Genomic DNA, 20,620 nt, shown 5'->3' on the forward strand with positions numbered 1-20,620 from the left:
CCCTTTGTTTTATTTATATGGTGGATTACACTGATTTTCTAATATTGAGACCAGGAAATGAGAGGCCACATGCATACCTGTTATGAATCCCTCTTGGTCATAATGCTTTTTTTTTAAATTTGTTGTTGGATTTTATTTCATAGGATTTTGTTGATAATGTTTGCATCTATTTCATAAGGCATATTAGTCTAAATTTTTCTTTCTTTATATATGTGCTTGGTTTTGGTATCATAGTTATGCTTGCTTCATAAAATGAAGATGAGAGTTTTTTGGCCTTTTCTGTTTTATGGAATAATTTGAGTAGAATTGGTATCAGCTCTTCTCTGAATGTTTGTTAGAATTTACCAGAAAAGTAATCTGAGCCTGGATTTTTTTTTAACTGGGAGATGTTTTCGATGACTTGATTAATTTCTTGTCTTGTTATAGGCTTTTTTAAAGTTTTCTAATTCAGACTGTGTTAGTTTAGGTAGGTTGTGTATTTCTAGAAATTTGTCCATTTCTTCTAGGTTTTCAAATTCATTGGAGTGCAGTTCTTCACAGTATTCTATTATCCTTTTCATTTCCATTGGTTCTTTTGCGATATCACCCATATCATTTTTTATTCATATTCTTTGTATCTTCTCCTTTTCTTTGATTAGATTTCCAGTGATTTGTTGATTTTGTTAATCCTTTTAAAGAACATACTTCTTGTTTTGTTGATTCTTTCTACTGTTCTATTTTCTATTTCATTTACTATTGCTCTAAACTTTATTATTTCTTTTATTTTGGGCAGTAGGCTTACTTGGCTTATCTATTTCTAATTGTTGGAGATATTCAGTAAGGTGTTGATTTTGGTTCTTTCTTCTTTTTGGATATGTGCATTTATTGCTGTAAACTGCCCTCTAACCACTGCTTTCATATGTGCCTTCTGCATGGATTGCATCTCAATGTAAAGAAAACAAAAATCCTCACCACTGGACAAATAAACAACAGTCTTATCAACGGAGAAAAGATTGACGTTGTCAAGGACTTCATTCTGTTTGGATCAGCCATCAACACTCATGGAAACAACAGCCAAGAGAAATCAATGTATTGCATTAGGCAACTCTACTGCACAAGACCTTTTTAAAGTGTTGAAGAGCAAAGATGTCAGCTTGAGGACTAAGGTGTGTCTGACCCAAGCCATGGTATTTTCAATAACCTCATATGCATGCAAATCTGGACAGTGAATAAAGAAGACCTTAGAAGAATTGATGCTTCTGAGTTATGATGTCGGAGGAAAATATTGAAAGTGCCATGGGCTGCCAAAAGAACAAACAGATCTGTGTTGGAAGAAGCGCAGCCAGAATGTTCCTTAGAGGCCAGGATGGCCAGACTTTGTCTCTCATACTTCGGACAGATTGTCAGGAGGGAGCAGTTGCTGGAGCAGGATATCATGTCTGGTAAGGTGGAGGGTCAGAGAAAAAGAGGAAGACCCCAGAGAGATGGATTGGTAAAATGGCAGTGTCGATGAGCTTGAGCGTGGCAACAATTGTGAGGTTGACTCAGGATCAGGCAGTGTTTCGTTCTGTTGTGCGTAAGGTCCCTATGAATCGGTACCGACTTGATAGCACCTAACAACAAACAACAACCACTGCTTTTGCTATGTTCCAAAGGGTTTGGTAAGTTGTATTTTGGTTCTCTTTTGACTCAAGGAAATTTTCATTTCATTTTTACCCAGTAGCTTTTAAGCAAGGTGTTGATGAATTTCTATGTATTTGATTTACCTCCCCCCTTGATCTTCCTATTACTGATTTCTAATTTTATAGCATTGTGATCTAAAAAGATTCTTTACAGTATTTTTATATTTTTTAATTTATTGAGTTTTCTTTGCAGCCTAACGTATGGTCTATTCTGAAGAGTGTTCTATGTTCACTGGAAAAGAATGTATATTGCGTAGTTATTGGATTGAGTGTTCTGTATATGTCGAGCAGGTCAAGTTGCTTTATTGTGTTGCTTAGTTTTTCTGTCTTCATTGAGTTTCTTTCTAGTTGCCTTCTTTCTACTTTCCTTCAACAAAAGTGGTGCATTAAAGTCTTCTACTATTATTTTAGACTCCTGGTGTGGTGCTACAGAACAAACAATGGACTGCTAACCAAAAGGTTGGTGGTTCAAACCCACCAGCTGCTCCTCAGAAACTCTACACAGGGTGATTAGAGTTGGAACCAACTCGATGACACTTAACAACAACCAAAACTATTATTGTAGAGTTGTCTATTTCTTCCTTCAGTTCTATTAGAGTTCAATTTTTGTATTTTGAGGCTCTTTCATTGATGACCTAGACATTTAGTATAGTTATGTCCTATTGTTCAGTTGACCATTAATCATGTTGTAATGTCCTTTGTTGTCTCTTATGCTGAGTTTTGCCTTAAAGTCTATTTTATTAGAGATTAAAATTGCCATTCCTGCTTATATTTGATTGTCATTAGTGTGAAACCTTTTTCCCATCCTTTGAGTTTTAGCCTCTTTCTTTGTGTGTAAGGCGTGTCTCTTGTAAACAACATATTGCAGAATCCTATATTCTTATCCATTCTGCTACTCTTTGTATCTTGACTGTTGCATTTAATCCATTTATATTCAATGTAATTATCGTTATGTATAAATAGATTGCAATCGGTTTTGCAATGCTGGTATTTTCTTTGTTCCATGTATCTTTCTGCACTGAGTTCATTTGGATTGTGGGTTTTCTTTTTCTTTCTTTCTGATTTTCCTCATTTTTGCTTTGATGTGAAGGTATATTCATTTTCTTTGCAGTTTTCCTGTAATTTATTAAAATTCCCCCCCATTTAAAACAATCTGCTTTATCTTGAAATCTACTTGACTTCTTCACGATTTGGAAGCTCTATATTTACACTATTCCCTCTTTTTGCTTTATAGTTGACTTCATTATAAATTGATATCTCTGGTTCCCTAGATTTGGTCTTATGTATTTGTTTTACTTTTAATATTTGTATAACTGTACTGAGTTCTGGGTGGTGCTGTCATATATGTTAATATCTGGTTGTTGTCTGCTGTTGTTGATTCTCAATCCAAACAGCATTCTGTAGCATTTTTAATAAATTTGCCCTTATCATTACAAATTTCTTTATTTTCTATTTATCTGGAAATTTCTTAATTTCACCATTATATTTGAGAGACAGCTTTGCTGGGTATATGATTCTTGGTTGGTACTTTTTTCTTTTAGAGTTTTATATATGCCATTCTATTGCTCTCTCTGTGTGGTTTCTCCTGAGAAATCAGAGCTTAGTCTTACTGGTTCTCCTTTGTAGGTAACTTCACTTTTCTTCAGCTGCTCTCAGGATTCTTTCATTGTCTTTGATTTTGTAAAGTTTGATTATGATATGTCTTGGAGATTTTCTTTTGGGATCTATCCTCTTCAGCTTCTTGTATGCTTTTCTTCTCATTTTTCATAATGTTAGGGACGTTTTCTTCCAACAACTCTTTCATAATTTTCTCTGTGCTTTATTGTCTCTTTTGGTTTGGGAATTCAAATTACCTCTAAGTTATTCCTCTTCATGGTTCTTAACATAACTCTTAGGCTTTCTTTGTATATTTTTTTTCTCTCTCTGATTATTCTACCATACTTGTATTGAGAGATTTATCTTCAAGCTCACTAATTTGAGCTTTCATTCCTTCAAATCTACTCCTTTGCCCTTTCAATATATTGCCCATTTCTGAAATCTTATTGATCTCTGGATTTCTAATTGCAGATTTTGTATTATTTCAGAATTTGCATTTATTTTGTTTGTTCTTGTAGTATTTTCCTGAATTTTTCTAGAAGTTTTTCTTTGTTCTCCTTGCTTTTACCAATCTTTCTGTCAATCCTTTGTAGATACCTAAAAATTCTTTTAAATTCTTTTTCAGTTAGTTCCTTTACCTTTTCTTCCTCAGAAATGATATTTCGATTTGCATCTTGGTCATTTGTTTGTGCCATTCTCTTTTGTTTCTCTGTGTGAACTAAAGTTGTCTATTGTCTCTGGGACATTGTGGTATTTTTGTATTTCTACTTAAGTGATGGTTATATTCTGATGTGTTCTTAGGCTCTCACCAGTTGTGTCTTGTGGGTGTAGTTAGAGACTGGAAGTGTGTGCACCATTATCTGTTCACCATTCAAACATCTTAGTTAGGGTGGGTTTGGGTGGTATTGACTCTTGTCTATTGTTGATCAGGTGGTATAGGTCCTGGTATTGATTATCATTCATTGAGTGGAGCTGCAGACGGTACGGTTGTGGTTGGGTTGTATGGATATAGTTGCTATCTCCTGTTGGGTGGGAAATGGGGGAAACCCCCCTCCTCCCTCTTGTCACCCACACACCAGAAAGCAAAACAGTGTAAACAAGTTATAAACTAATGATAGAAAAGAGAAAGTAATAAAAAAAAAACAAAAAGAAAAGAAAAAAAGGCAGGGTCTATAAATAAATAAATAAATAGACTATAAGTAAAAAGAGACATGAAGGACAGGAAAATGGAGCTATGAAAGATAAAGTAAAAACAATTCTTACAAAAACCAGGAAGAGGGAAGATGAAAAAAGAAAGAAAGTAGAGAATAGTAAAGAAAGATCAAAAGGGGGGGGAGGAGAAGAGGGGAAATAAGAGAAAGAATAAAAGAAAGAAAAACAAAAGATGAGATTAAAAAGATAAAATTCAAGTACTAGAAAGAGAAGAAGGAGGGAAAAGAACAAAAAAACAAAAATAATAAAACAGAAAAAAAAAAAAATTAAAACCATAAAAACAGTGTAGCTGTTTGACCTGGAGAAAAGAAAACTCTGGGGGTACCTGTAATAAGCCAAGATGCTCATGAGGTGGTTGTGGGAGGGATGTGACAACAGAGATCCAGGTCCTAGATGGAGTTCTTATCAGCCTGGTGTTATCTGTGTTCAGGGCACTCAATCCCGAAGTAATTCATTGAGGCTCTTGAAAGGAGCTGGATTCAGTGTCTGTTAGGACCACAGGGCAGCTGGGTGTAGGGTGACTGGTTAAATGTTGGTCTGGTGGCTCTGTGGGTTCTACAGATCCTAAGTTGAACCCACCTTATAGCAGCCTCCAAAACAGTGCACCAAATTGGTGCCAGGGGTCCGCATCTCATGCTGGTATGGTTCCCAACCACATGGCTCCAACTACTGGAGAGCATGGGCTATGCTGGGGGTAGATGAGAGTGGGAGCTGGTTACACCTCTGGTCACCAGGGGAGCATGGGGAAAAAGAAGGAATCAGACCTTATCAGCTGGTGTGTGACTCTGCTCTGCGAGGCCACCTTCTGCTGCCAAAGCTGTTCACAAAAGTTCAAGATGGTCCTTTTTCTGGCTGGTTATTCATCAGTCTCCTCTCAGCAGGCACTCAATCCACTTCTCTAACCTTCTTCTGAAATTCAGAGTTCCAGGATTTTCATCTGTGCCTGTTTCATTTGGTCTCTTTTATCTTTGTTGTGAGAGTCTAGTGGTCACGAATCAGGCTGCTAACCTCAGGATCAGCAGTTCGAATCTACCAGCTGTTCTGTGGGAGAAAGACGAGGCTTTCTGCTCCCACAAAGATTTACAGCCTCGGAAATCCTGTACAGGGTCGTTATGGGTCAGAACCAACTCCATGGCACATCACAACAACAACAAGCTTTGTTATAGAGGGTCTGTGTTGCATGTCTACCTGGTCTGCCATCTTATCGGAAATTCCAGCATGTGCTTTTTATAAGTAATGATAAGATAACATTTGATTAGCATAAAATTATTTTAGCACAACTAAAAATTTTTCATAAAGGAGCTCTGGTAGTGTAGTGATTATGAATCGGGCTGCTAACCTCAAGGTCAGCAGTTCGAAACTACCAGTGGTTCTGCGGGAGAAAGATGAGGCGGTCTACTCCCGTAAAGGTTTACAGCCTCGGAAACCCTATGTAGGGTCACTATGAGTCCAACGACTCTATGGTACTTAACAACATCAACAAAAAATTTCCATACATTAAGTTGTCAAAGAAAACAAATAATATTATAATTGAAAATGGGACTCCTAAAGCACTATATTGTGTGTTGCAATTCATGGAAAATTCATGCATTTTAAGGACTGGAAAACTCTGATTTACACAAATGAGTAATGGAAATTCTTATTATTCTTTCAACCTCTCACCTTGACATCTCAGGATGTTCTTTATTCAATATAACTGAGATGTTAAAATAACTTCATTCCTTGGTTTTAAGAAAATCATACTACCTATGATGGTAACAGGTAGGTAGGTCTCCAAATTAGACAGCTCAGTTTTATTTTCATGACAGTTTTAAAATGTAAGTGGAAAAATATTTAACAAGTGAAATTTGACTGAAATGTTTGTGGAAACTCTGAAGTGTTTCTGCAGAATCTGAGTTTGTGGAGGATACTACTTGAAAATGATTACTCTTTCTACTCCACTTAATGTGAGGTAGTGATTTAGCAATACTTTTGTTAAGTTGATTGATAGAGCCAGCCAATTTAGATTAAAGTAAATGCATTGTGTTTTTCTCTGGGCAATTAACTTAGTAATTAATAATTTAAATCACTGTTACTAAAAAATTAAACTGTTAATATAGAGACAGTTTATTAGGCTAAAATCTATTAGAAAAGACACCTCTAAATATTTTTAAATGATTTATCATGGAAAATATAAATCATCATCCAAAGTAAAGAGACTATTTAATGAATTCTTATGAACCAATCACTAAGCTTCAAGTTTAGCAAACTATAACCAATCTTGGTCTATTTCTTCCTAGCCCTCTCCACAGATCAGTTTGAAGCGAATACTAAACAGTATATTTGGAAATATTTCAGTAGGTGCCATTATAAAGAGAATAAGCACAATTCCATTTTCACCACCCTCTCAAATTAACAGCAATTCCTTATTATCCTCAAATATCAAAATAGGCAGTGTTCTTATTTCTCTATTCTTTGCATATATATTCAATATTTTGTTATATAAAGCAGAATCAGAATATGTTCCCTACTTTACCATTGGTTGCTGTATCTCTCAAATTCCTTTTAATTTCTTTTTCTGTCTTTCTTGCAACGGATATATAAAAGAAACCAAATCATTTAATCTTAGCATTTCCCAAAGTCCGGATTTTAAAAATTACAAACAGTTTTTTTTCTGAAAATTGTAAAATTGGGAGTATGTGGATGACTTTAGAGGGATCCCCAAAGAGAAATTAAGATTATCATTCACTTTGGTTATCTCATCAGATGTTTTTATTTTATTAATCTATAATGTCACTCAAAATAATTGTAATTGGGGTATCAGGTACATATTTCATACCACCCATTACAATTAAGTCCAATGGCTCTGTAGCATCTAGTTTTTGAACACTTTAAGAAAGCTGAGCAAACTTTGCATTTATAAAACTATCTGTAAATTCTTAAAATTTGACAAAAGCTGGAAAGCTTGCTTCTTATATGTACAGATATAATTCAATTTGAAAATAAAAAAGCCATCTGTCCTGTTTTTGTGAAAGTAAAGAAGCAGTATCTAGAAAAAAATTGGACAGGATATCTAATTTAAAAGTTGTTTGATGAAAAGTACATTATAAAAATACACACACACACACATACATATTTTACTGTAAGTAGCCTAGTTTCTTTGTTGAAGAGTAGAAAACTTCTGAGTCCTAATTCTGACAGTCATCTGAGTGCAGTTTTGATGCCTTTGTGCTTTTGACTCCCCTTCTATATCTTTTTCCCCTTCTCTTTTAGACAGTGAGCTATGGAAAGCATGCCCTTGGAGAATGTGCGGTGGATAAAAGAGTACATTTATCTTAAGCTTGAAGATGTTTTTATCTCAAAGTTTGAAAACTAGATAAAGATGAAGAACACTATACGATATTAACAGATTTTATGCTGAAAGTTCACCAGAGCCCTGTTTTTGAGATGAGACCTCAATTTCCTTATCAATGAGTACATGAGTACTCTAAAGATCCATGAATATTATGGTTATAGATATGTAAATATGGAAAACAGATTTCTATTCTAAAATTAATAACCTTTCTAATTATTTTATTTCTTTGGTAATTATACACCAATGTATAGGACATTTCTCTTAACATATTTAAAATTTTGCGGTAAAGACATCAATTTCAATCAAATAATTTAGTATCCATTATTCATTGTTGTTGTTGTTAGGTGCGGTTCAATGGTCTCAACTCAAAACAACCCCATATACAATAGAACAAAACACTGCCCAGTCTTACACCAAGTCCAAATTATACGAGACCAAGTATTGCCATCCTCATTCCTAAGAAGCATTCTAGCTGTACTTCTTCCAGCACAGATTTGTTCACTCTCTGGTAGTCCACGGTATACTAAATATTTTTCACCAATTTTATAGTTCAAATGCATCAATTCTTCAATTTTTTGTATTTGTTGTCCATATAAGGCAAATTTTAGTATTCAAAGTGACATCTTTGCTCTTTAACACTTCAGAGTTTTTATTTTTTATAAAAGCAGTTTTCATCAAGGGAATACATTATTTGATTTCTTAACTACTACTCCATGAGTGTTGATTGTAGATCCAAGTAAAATGAATTCCTTGACAACTTAAATCTTTTCTTCACTTATCATGATGTTGTTTATTGGTCTACTTGTAATTTTTTTCAGTTGACGTGTAATACATACTGAGTTCTGCAGTGTTTGATCTTCATCAGTAAGTGCTTCAAATGCTCTTCACTTTCAGCAAGCGAGGTTGTGTAGATTGTGTCGTTTGCATACCATAGGTGTGGTGCTTTTAATTTACTTGATAAGGCTTTTCTATCCAAATTCTTATTAATTCCCACCAAGTAAATAGATTGTTGTTGTTGTTGTTAAGTGCTATCAAGTCTGTTCCAACTAATAGTGACTCTGTAGAAGGTTTCTGAGGAGCAGATAGTAAGCTTGAACAGCCAACTTTGCAGTTTAAACCAACCTTGCCATCTAGCGCATTAACCCACAGTACCACACCAAGATGTTGTTTGTTGTTAAGCGCTGTGGAGTAGGTTCTGACTCATAGCAACCCTGTATAGAGTTTCCGAGGAGTGTCTGGTGAGCTGGAACTGCCGACCTGCAGTTCAAACTTACTTTGCAGTCCAGTGCATTAACTGACAGTGCCATGCTAGGACACCAGGATGAGACCTTGCAAATAAGGTGCACAGGTTGCTAAAGCTTGGATTGGCTAGGTTTGCCCTCCAGTAAAGTTTAAAAGGAGCTATCATAGAAACAGAGATAGAAGATTCCAGAACCATCAAAAAGGAAAAGAATAAGTGGCATGTGAGATGTCTACATAGAGGTGATGGCAGAGGCGGTGTCATGGAGAGACACAGCAGCTTCGGACTTTAGGCTCATGGATGGAGTAAAGCTGAGTACTTATAGGACAGCAACTGGCTTGCAGAATGTCCCCTTTGGGCATTCACAGATCGGCAAAAAGAATTATGTAACCCATGCACAAACAGGGCTGATGCCAAAGGATCACATGACAGAGACTGAAGATAAGAGTACGCCATGCCTGCAGTATGGCAGACAAGAGGCGTTCCTGACTAGAGGACTGCTGCGTCCTGATTTGGTTTTGATCCTGAATTGTACTGTGTTCACTTACTTAATAAACCCCACCATCATGAGTATTGTTATGACTTCTGTGTGGCCATTGCAATGGATTATCGAATACAGATGTGAAGCAGAGAGAGCTGTGGGAGGGATGGTTGGCATCAGAATACAGTAAAGAAGATCGTAGGGTAGAAGCATGTCTGATGTCTGCTTCACAGAAGTTGGCCTTCAGCTGATTTTCAGTTTGATTCTCTTTCTCCCTGTGAAGCCAAAGGAAGTCAGATATGGTTCTCACATAGTTTTAGCAATAGGTTGGTAATGAGCCTCCCTCCATCCCTGATGCTGTGTTCTTCTTCATATAGAACAGTTTCTCAGCAGACAGATTGAATAAATATGAGGAAAGAATACAACCATGATGCACACCTTTCCTGATTCTAAACCATTCTATAGCCCTTTGTTTCTGTTGATCTATGGACAGGTTCCATATGAGTATAATGAAATGTTCTGGAATTCCCATTCTTTGAAATACTAACCATGGTTTGTCATGACTTTACATAGTCAGTGAAACAAAACTTAAGCTCTTTCTGGTATTCTCTGCTTTCAGCCAGAAACCATGTAGGCAAGAAGGCAATGGGGAGGCATATAAAAAACTCTGAAAGAAAAAAAAAACTGCCAACCAGGAATCATATACTCAGCAAAGCTGTCAGTCAAATATGATGGTGAAATCAGAACTTTTCTGGATAAACAGAAATTAAGCAATTTCGAAAAAAGCCAAGTCAGTGCTTCAAAACATACTACATGGAGTTACTTGGACTGAGAACCCACAAGAACAGACAACAACCAGAGATTCACATACAAGGCAACACCTCCTCGCACTCAGTCCAGATATTGATAAGGCCAGAGAACAACAAAACTACAAGAATGAAAATAGGGGGTCTGGGATCTCAGTCTATGATCAGAACAACTATAAAGTGAAAGAAGGGAAAAGTGTAGTATCAGAGATCCAGTTGGTAAGGAGATCATATAGACTTTAGGATAATACAGACTATTTTTAAATGAGGAAGAAATTAATAAATTACAGAGTATGGCACTGTGAGTTAATGTGCTGGACTGCAAGGTTGGTTTGTACCATAAGGTCGGTGGTTTAAGTTCACCAGCTGCTCTTTGGAAAACTTATATAAAGTCTCTATGGATCAGAACTGACTCGACAGTACTTAATGACAACAAGAGCAAAGAAACTTAATCTCCACATCAAAGAAAGAAAAGGAAAACCCAAGAAGATTTTGCAAATATTAAAACTATGAAGAAATTCACAAGAAAAATTGAACTCAGCACAGGAAAGCAAGCAGAACAAACAAACCAGCAGAACCACAAAAAACAAACAACATAATGACAGCAACTAAATCATACCTATTGATAATTACACTGAATGCCAATGGATTAAATGCACCAGGCACGAGACAGAGAGTAGCAGAATAGATAAGAAAACAGAATTCTTCAATATGTCATCTACAAGACACACACCCTGCATAGGGTTATCAAGGAACTACTGGTGGGTGTGAACTGCCAACTGTGTGGTTAGCAGTCCAGTGCTTATCCTATAACACCATACCAGGACTCCAAGGCACTTGTCAAAAATAATTGCTCTCCTTTTTTAAGCTTATTTTATTCTAAAAGTTGTCCTGATTTTCTTATTAGCTTGGAATAGACCTGTCTTGACAGGCAATATGTTGAATTTTATCTTAGAAAACATCAACTTCTATAGAAATAAGGAATAGTCTAAATTTCCTCGCTTTTCTTCATTACTCTAAAACAACATCAACAGGCATGGAAAATTCTAATGTCTATTAATATCAACATTTGCACATGAGAGAGATACTAATATTTGTTGAATAAATATTGAAAGATCTCAATGTTGAGGCTCAGCATTCTTAGTGTCCTGTATTTCTTAAGAGATTTAAGAAGTTAAACTTAAGAAAGGAGGTATTTATTATATTTATGTTTTTCTTTAAAAATTTACAATGGAAGGAATAGAAATAAGCTTTGAAAATATTTGAAATGTATAGATCTATTCTGCTACTAAGGACCTATTTATTACAAAGCTTGACAGAGAATATGTAAGAAAATTCATTATCATTCATATTAATTGTGTGATACATTAATTTGAAAATATTCATTATGACAAGTAATGAGAGTAACAGAATGCTCTATTTGTTTAAATGATCAAAAAACTCATTCAGAAGAATAATGAATATTCTTTGGGAATCAGACATAGAAAACTATGACAGAGCCCCCTCCCCATTTTTAAAGAAAGTTTGGTACCTTGAGTGAAGTGGAACATGTCCACCAGGACAGGAAAAATAGAAGTTATTTTAATATATGTTGGGATTAAAAAATTCACTTGCATTTCCACTCAGAACAGAAGGGATCTCCCCCTTCTCTGAACTCAACTCCATTAAGGAAAGTTCTGTTAGGAAACCCCAGAGGCAGAACAGTTAATTTCTGGGCTCCTAAATGAAAGATTGGCAGTTGGAACCCACCCAGCAGCATTCTGGGAGAAAGACCTGGCAATTTGCTTTCAACATTAACAAGGCATTCTTTTAAGATAGGTCTCTCCATAAACCCCCGAGAGTGTAGCTCCAATGCCTTCCTTCACTGGCTTTCCTTCATCATCACCATCTTAGCTGCCGCTCCTTATTGTTCATGTGTTTGAGCTGTACGTTGAGGGTAAAAACTTTAGGGTGCCACTTTGGTCACAGAGACTCCTTTGGCTGATCTACTGTAACCCTCACCACAGACACCATCAACCCCTGGACGTCATGACGCCCAACGGGTCTCAGAGGATTTCTTGTTGCTGTCATCATTACAAGTACCACCAGCATTAGAGTTCTTTCTGGTATTGATTGAAGCTTCCTGTCTGCTTTTCTATTTCTGATGAAAAGACTAAAATGAAAACTCTGGGACTCACCCCATTGTCTTCTTTTTCTGAGAATTACAAAAGCAAGCTAATAAAGGTATATGCATACTTAGTCTTTCACCTTCTTTTACATAGATCATAGTATACAGCACACTTTCTCTAGTCCCTTTGTTCCCCCTTAACAATAGATCTTCTTGTTGTTGTTAGGTGTTGTCAATTTGGCTCTGACTCATAATGTTCCTATGCGCAACAGAACGCAACATTTCCTGGTTCTGCACCATCTTACAGATGTTAGGTTTGAGCCCATTGTTGCTGTCACTCTGTCAATCCATCTTACTGGTGATCTTCTTCTAGTTCGATGATCCTCTACCAAGTGTGATATCTTTTTCCCGGGATGCACTACTGGCATTCTAAGCTGTATTTCTTTCAAGACAGATTTGTCTATTCTTCTGGAAGCCCATAGTACTGTCAATATTCTTCACCAACACATTTATTCAAATACAGCAAATTTTCTCCAGTTTTCTTTATCCATTGTTCAGCTTTCACATGCATGTGAGATGATTGAAAACACCATGGCGTGGCTGTTGAACACTTTTTAAAAAAAGTCTTTTGCAACAGATTTGCTCAATGCAGTAAGTTCCTTAATTTCTTGACTGCTGCTTCTATGAGCATTGATTGTGCATCCAAGTAATATGAAATCCTTGATGATTTCAATCTTCTTTTCATTTATCATGATGTTGTTTACGTGAGGATTTTTGTTTTCTTTACATTGAGTTGTAATCTATACTGAAGGTTGAATTATTTGATCCTCTTCAGTAACTGTTTCAACTCCTTTTTGCTTTCAGCAAGCAAGTTTGTTTCACTTAGCTATTACAGGTTGTTCATGAGCTTTCCTCCAGTCCTGACGTGGCCTTCTTCTTCATATAGTTCAGATTCTTGAATTATTTGCTCAACATGTAGACTGAAAAAGTGAAAGGATACAACTCTAAGGCTACCTTTCCTGATTTTAAATAATTCAGTATCGCCTTGCTCTGTTTGAATATCTACTACCTCTTGGTTGATGTACAATTTAGTATTCTGGAATTCCCATTTTTCAAAATGTTACCCATACCATAGTTTGTTATGATCCACACAGTCAAATGTCTTTGCATAGTCAATAAGACATAAGTAAAGATATTTATAGTATTCTCTGCTTTCAACCCAGATTCATTTGACACCAGCAATGATATTCCTGATTCCATGTCTTCTCCTGAATCTAACTTGAATTTCTGGAAACTCATGCCAGTGTACTGCTATAGCCATTTTAAAATTATTTTTTAGCAAAATTTTATTTTTAGCAAAAATTTATTAATGACATTGCTAGATAATTTTCACATTCTGTTGGGTCTTCTTTCTTTAGAATGGGCACAGATATGGATCTCTTCCAGCAGTTTGTCAGGTAGCTGTCTTATAAATTATTTGGCATATACTTTTAAGTGCTTTCAGTGTTGTATTTGTTGTTGTTGTTGTTAAGTGCCATGGAGTCGGTTCCGACTCATAGCGACCCTGCACAGGGTTTCCGAGCCTGTAAATCTTTACGGGAGCAGAAGGCCTCATCTGTCTCCCGCGGAACCTCTGGTAGTTTCGAACTGCTGATCTTGCGGTTCACAGCCTGATTCGTAACCACTACGCTACCAGAGCTCCTTATAGTTAGTTGAAATAGTTCAGTTGGTATTCTGACAATTACTGGCTCCTTTTTTTCTTGCCAGTTATTCAATATCACTGCTTCTTGTTCATATGCTACCTCTTAATTTTCTTCATGTTCAGTCTGAACTTGCATATGGGCAATTGAAGGTTTGTTCAAATTAGCCCTGGCCTTGTTTTGGCTGATGATAGTGAACTTCTCCATCATTTTTTTTCCCATCGCTGTAGTCAAGTTGATTCTTCTTGCAATATTCATTCCGTCTGACTAGGTCCACATGTGGACTCCTGCTACAGGACTTTAAACCACAAGGCCAGCCATTCAAACCCCCCTTGGAAACCCTAAACAGGGTTGTTAAAAGTTGGAACCAACTCGATGGCACTTAACAACAACAAGGTCCACATGTATAGTCACAGTTTATATAATTAAGAACTATATTTCCAATGAGTAAGTGTGGGTCATGAGTTTTCCAGCATAATTTTTTATTAGCAAAGCTATATTTTCCAATTACGGATCCAACTTTGTTTCCAACTTATGCATTTCAATTACCAATAATAATCAATGCATATTGCTCGCATGTTCGATCAATTTCTCACTGAAGAAAATGGTAGAATTCTTCAATTTCTTCATCATTGGTTTTGCTGGTTCTTGGTAGTGAGGTGAATTAACTAGTCTTCCTATCATTTTTCTATGATAGGCTGCATTGTACTTAAAGATAGATTTGAAATGGCCTTTTTGACAATGAATTTAAAGTTGTTCCTCTTCATTTTGCATTCCCAACATAGTAGACTATATGATTGCCCAGTTCAAAATGGTCTATACCAGTTCATTTCAGTTCACTAATGCTACAATATTGAGCTTTATGTGTTCTATTTTATTTTTGACAACTTCCCAGTTTTCCTAGATTCTTACTTCAAACACTCCATTTTCCAATTAATAATAGATATTTGTAGCTGTTTATTCTTGCTTTGAATCATGACCCATCAGGAAATGAAGGTCATTATTCATGTCATTAGGAGTTCTGGTGTGGCACTCTAAAATAAAGCACTGGACTGCAAGATAAGTTTGTACTGCAAGGTCGGTGGTTCAAGCTCACCAGCTGCTCTTTGGAAACTCTGTACAAGATCATTATGAGTCAGAATCAATTCGATGGCACTTAACAACAACAACAAATTCATGTCATTAAGGTCAATTCTACTTTGAATGGACAGTTGTTCCCCAATTGTATTCTGAGTGCTTTCCAACCCAACAGGCTCATGTTCTGGCATAATATCAGACAACGTTTGATGCTTTTCATAAAGTTTACAATGGCTAATCCCTCAGAAGTGGACCATTAATTCCTTCTTTGTCTTCATTTTTTTTTAGTCTGGAAGAGTATGACAAACTGACAGAGGAGTTGTTGTTAAGTTCCGTTGAGTCAGTTCTGACCCATAGCAACCCTGATAGGGTTTCCAAGAAGTGACTGGTGAGCTTGAACCACCGACCTTACAGTTCAAATGGCCTGGCAGTCTGGCGCATTAACTCATAGTGCCACACCAGGACTCCGACAGAGGAGTGGGGAACAATATATTATGGTAAATCCATCTGTTTACTGTTTCTCTTCTTCCTTTTTCCTGATGACTACATACTGAAGTACTATGTGGTTGCACAATAATTGAATATTCCATTATTGATGTATATTTAAATAGATAAAATTGCCCTGTCTATGTGGTCGTGCTGCGCTAATGCCTGGCCCTGAATCAGGCTCCAGACTCCTCAGCTGTGCCCTCTACCTCTGCCTGGACCCTGCAAAGTGAGCAAGCTGCCGGCTTGGTGAAAGTGTAAGCAGGACCTGAGCATGCTGTACACTGAGGAAATGCGCTTCCTGAGGGAGCAGGTGGAAAGTATGGGTGGTAAAATTCCATCTGCTACTCAGAAAGCCAAATCAGAAGAGAAAACCACAGAAAAAAACAGATAATAAGAAGTCAGAAGAAAGCATAAAGACAGATGAACCATCAAGTGAAGAAAGTGATTAAGAAATGAAGGTGTGATTGAACCAGATATAGATGTCCCTCAAGAAATGGGAGATGAAACTGTAGAGATAACTGAAGAGATGATGGATCAGGCAAATGGTAAGAAAATGGCTGCCGTTGAAGTCCTCAATTATTCTGAATGACAGAAAGCCATCAACTTGTTTACAGATGCCATCAAACTGAATCCTCACTTGGCCATTCTGTATGCCAAGAGAGCCAGTGTCTTCATCAAATTACCAAAGCCAAATGCTGCCATCTGAGACTGTGACTGAGCCATTGAAATTAATCCTGATTCAGCACATGACCTTGCTCTTGCTTGTAAACTGGACTATGATGAAGATTCTAATGCAATGCTGAAAGAAGTTCAACTGAGGGTCCAGAAAATTGCAGAACATTGGAGAAAGTATGAGCGAAAATGTGAAGGGTAAGAGATCAAAGAAAGAATGGACAGCATTAAGAAGGCTCAGGAAGAACATTGAAAGAGCCCTGAGTGAAGAAGAAGCCAGAAGGCAATCTGGAGCTCAGCATGGCTCTTTTCCAGGTGGCTAGGAACATGCCAGGAATGGCAGGTGGCATGCCTGGGCTCAATGAGATTCTTGGTGATCCAGAGGTTCTTGCAGCCACACAATATCCAGAAGTTATGGCTGTCTTCTAGGAGGTGGCTCTGAACCTGGCAAACACGTCCAAATGTCAGAGTAACTCTAAGGTCATGAATCTCATCAGTAAATTGTCAGCCAAGTTTGGAGGTCAGGCCTAATGCTCTTCCGACAAAACTCTTGCTGAATGAAAAGCAATGTGGAGCAGTCAGTGGATGTTGCAAGAATAAAAACCAGTGTCAAGAAAGCTAGGATGCTCTGAGACCACCCTTCCCTGCAGCCTCCAATGCAGATGAGACATTTTACACTCATTTGCCATTAGGGTATTCATTCAGTTAATGTTTTCCTATTAGCAAGTACAAACTTAAAAACACTTTTTAAACCTTAAAACACAAAAATAAATTACAAGGGTGTACTGATTGGTATCAAAAAATAGATAAAATTAAAAATTTACTATCATAAACTATCACTCAATGACTAACTATGACATAGATAATGTTTCATGTTTCAAATGACTGACTAGAAGTATATGAGCAATTTCTGAGAGAGGAATTTCTAGGTCCTGGATATAAATGGAGAGACATTACCATGCTCATCGATTAGAAAATTAAGCATAATAAAGTTATCAATTCTACCTAAATATAATTTTATATATCTACTATAATGCCATTATCTAAATATTTAATATAATTCCAACAAACATCCCAGGAGGACTTTTGGTAAATAGAAATAAGATGATTTCAAATGTTATATGGAAAGCAAAGGAGCTAGAATAAATAAAAGAACTTTGAAAATGAGTTTAAAAGTTGGAGGACTTGTGGTTAAGTGCCATTGAGTTGGTTCTGACTGCTGTTGGTATAAATACTGCTCATTTGATCTAAAATGGTTGATTATTCTAAGGAGTGCATAACTTCCTAGTGTTTTCATTCAGCTGATAGACATGTCTACTGTTTGGCTTAAAATTGAGCCATTGGAGTGAGTTCAGTTCAATGTCTGAAGGGTAACTAAGGGTCATAGTCTCAGGGGTTCCACCGGTCTCTATCTGACCAGTAAGACTGATCTTTTTTGTGCTTTTGATTTTCATTCCACATTTTCCTCCCACTTTATCCAGTATCTTCTAATATGATCTCTTTGAGTTATTGATAGTGATGACACGGATTTGCATATACCAGGGTTGCTATGGGTTGGAACTGACTCGACGGCACTTAACAACAACAACAATTAATGTCATGGAGCCCTGGTGTGGTGCTATGGGATAAAGCACTAAGGTGCACCTGACCCAGGCCATGGTGTTTTCAATAACCTCAAATGCATGCAAAAGCTGGACGGTAAATAAGGAAGACGGTAGAAGAATTGATGCATTTGAGTTATGGTGTTGGAGGAGAATTTTGAAAGTGCCATGGGCTGTCAAAAGAACCAATAGATCTATGTTGGAAGAAGTGCAGTCAGAGTGCTCCGTGGAGGCCAAGATAGCCAAACTTTGTCTCTCATACTTCGAACATATTGTCACTGGAGAAGGATATCATGTTTGGTAAGGTGGAGGGTCAGAGAAAAAGAGGAAGACCCCCAACAAGATGGATTGGCCAAGTGGCAGCATCGATGGACTCAAGCGTGACAACAGTGGTAAGGTTGGCCCAGGATCGGGCAATGTTTTGTTCTGCTGTGTGTAAGGTCACTATGGGTCAGTACCAACTCGATGACACCTAACAACAACTTTGACCTACAGTGTAACTGAGTTGGAAGTGATGACACACAAAACAAATAACAGGGCCTTTAACTGCATTACTTCCTCTTCCTGGAATAAAGATCTTCCTGGGCACTCCATGGCTGGTTACTTTGTGTTGTTGTGTTTATAAAACCAATCCAAGCTTTATTAGCAGAAAGCCAGCAGTCTGGAGGATGGAGAGAATAATTTCTCAAGATCCTCCTATCTTTCACAAACAGCAGGCACACTATATAGGGTAAGTTACAATTGGATGTACACTTCGTCTATTTTAACATCAAGATAGCATTCTTTGGAAAAAGGAATAATAAGGCAATAAACTTCCTCAAACATGCTACCTTTAGGGAAAGAGAAACAATAAAATAACCTTCCTCAAACATTCTACCTTTAGGGTCTCACTGCTTAATTCCTTAGATAACTATCTGGGTGGATGTAAGCACATCCTATTCTCCTTGTCCTGTCCTCCTTCTGGAATCACAAGGTCATCCCAGATGACCTTGTTGTTGTTGTTGTGTGCTGTGGAGTCGGTTCCAACTCTTAGCAACCCTGTACATGGTTTCCTACGCTGTAAATCTTTATGGGAGCAGAAAGCCTCATCTTTCTCCCGTTGAACAGCTGGTAGTTTCGAACTGCTGACCCTGAGGTTAGCAGCCCGATTCATAGCCACTATGCTACCAGAGCTCCTTAGTTAATGTATAAACTTCCTCATTTTCAGGGTCCTCACTGAGACTCAATGACTAGACCCACTCCATTTTTTTTACGTCGGTAAATCCATGCTATCATCTCCCATTCTTATTTTTAGATTTCATTTCTATTAAATTTGCTTCAAATGAGAACAGTTACTTTGATCCTGGGTATTGTTCCTTGGATCAAAAGAATTAAGCTTAAGTCATGAAAACCAGGAAGTTTTACAAAGGGTGATACAAGGTAAGCATTGAATACAGCAATATACGAAAAATCCTATGATACTGCAAAGGCTGGTTACTTCTTGTCATTTAGATCTCATCTTAAATGGCTCCTCTTTAGAGATGGTTTCCTTACTCATTCAATCTGAACCCACTGCTACTGAGTCAATTTCAACTCATAGTGACGCTATAGGACATTGTAGAATTGTTCCGTAGGATTTCTAAGGCTGTAAGTCTTTATGGAAGCCTCATCTTTCTTCCATGAAGTGATTGGTGAGTTTGAACTGCCTTTTGGTTATTGGTCTAACACTTAACCCCCTGCATCACTAGGGATCCTTACTTAAAGGATTTTCACGAAAGCTGAGCAACTTCATGCAGCAGGCTTGCTGGTGGAGTGGGGTGTCTCTGAGTACTTGATTGGGGAATTAAAAACTGTAACACTTGCTTGAGTAGGGCACAGACAAAGAGAAAGCCCAGCAGCGGGCAGTCTAGAGAATACTCAGAGCTGGACAGAGCAGAGGGAAGGCGTCTCTCCCTGTGTTTGCCTGAGAAGTTGCTAAGAACTATTCTGATTGGAAGCTGTCCTGACTGATGAACTGTATCCTGGACTCCTCTGTTGTATTCTGCTACTTCCACGTTGATCCTGATTCTGATTTATAGTCTGTTACTTCCTTAATGAACCACATATTCATAAGTAAAATAAAGAAATAAAGTGACTCTCAAATCAACTGTGTAACAGTCATGTTTGCCTGATGTTTTTCTGCTTATTCACTTACTGGTTGGACTGCTATTTACTGAATGCTACTTGCTTCCAGGATATCGGCTCCCTAAAAACACGTACCATGTTGGTGCAGGACACCATCATCTCTACCTACAGTGCATGGCTTGCAATAGATCCTCATTTTCTATTGGTTTAATAGAAACATGTCCAAAAATATGAACCTGGTAACCTGATCAGGAGAGTAAAGAGGAGAGGACCATGTCCTGTGGATGAATAATTTTTTCTAGAAAGTTCAGCACGAGACTGATCTCTATAATTGGAAGTAAAAGACATCACAACTCTCTGACTTTTCCAGCAGGGTATCCCACCCCATAGACCTTGATATCAATCACATCTCCGCCCTTCCCTTAAGTCCCAGTATTCATTAACACGTTGCAATATTTCACAAAACTCACGACTATCTAAGGAAATGACCCCCTCAATTGTGGAGGCTGTTGTTGTTGTTGTTGTCAGGTGCCATCGAGTC

At 37.3% G+C, this 20,620-nt stretch overlaps 1 protein-coding gene across 1 annotated transcript; it reads left to right on the forward strand.

Moving 5' to 3' along the window:
* The first annotated feature begins 9,288 nt into the window (after window positions 1–9,288).
* LOC102828357 (putative protein FAM10A5-like) lies at window positions 9,289–16,906 on the forward strand. Its single transcript, XM_006837456.1, is given in 6 exon segments — window positions 9,289–9,506; window positions 15,881–16,081; window positions 16,083–16,153; window positions 16,156–16,625; window positions 16,627–16,694; window positions 16,696–16,906. Coding segments are annotated over 6 exon segments (1,239 nt in total).
* The last annotated feature ends 3,714 nt before the right edge of the window (window positions 16,907–20,620 follow it).

This window comes from Chrysochloris asiatica, unplaced genomic scaffold, assembly GCF_000296735.1.
Source record: "Chrysochloris asiatica unplaced genomic scaffold, ChrAsi1.0 scaffold00020, whole genome shotgun sequence".
In the NCBI taxonomy this organism is placed as follows: Eukaryota; Metazoa; Chordata; class Mammalia; order Afrosoricida; family Chrysochloridae; genus Chrysochloris; species Chrysochloris asiatica.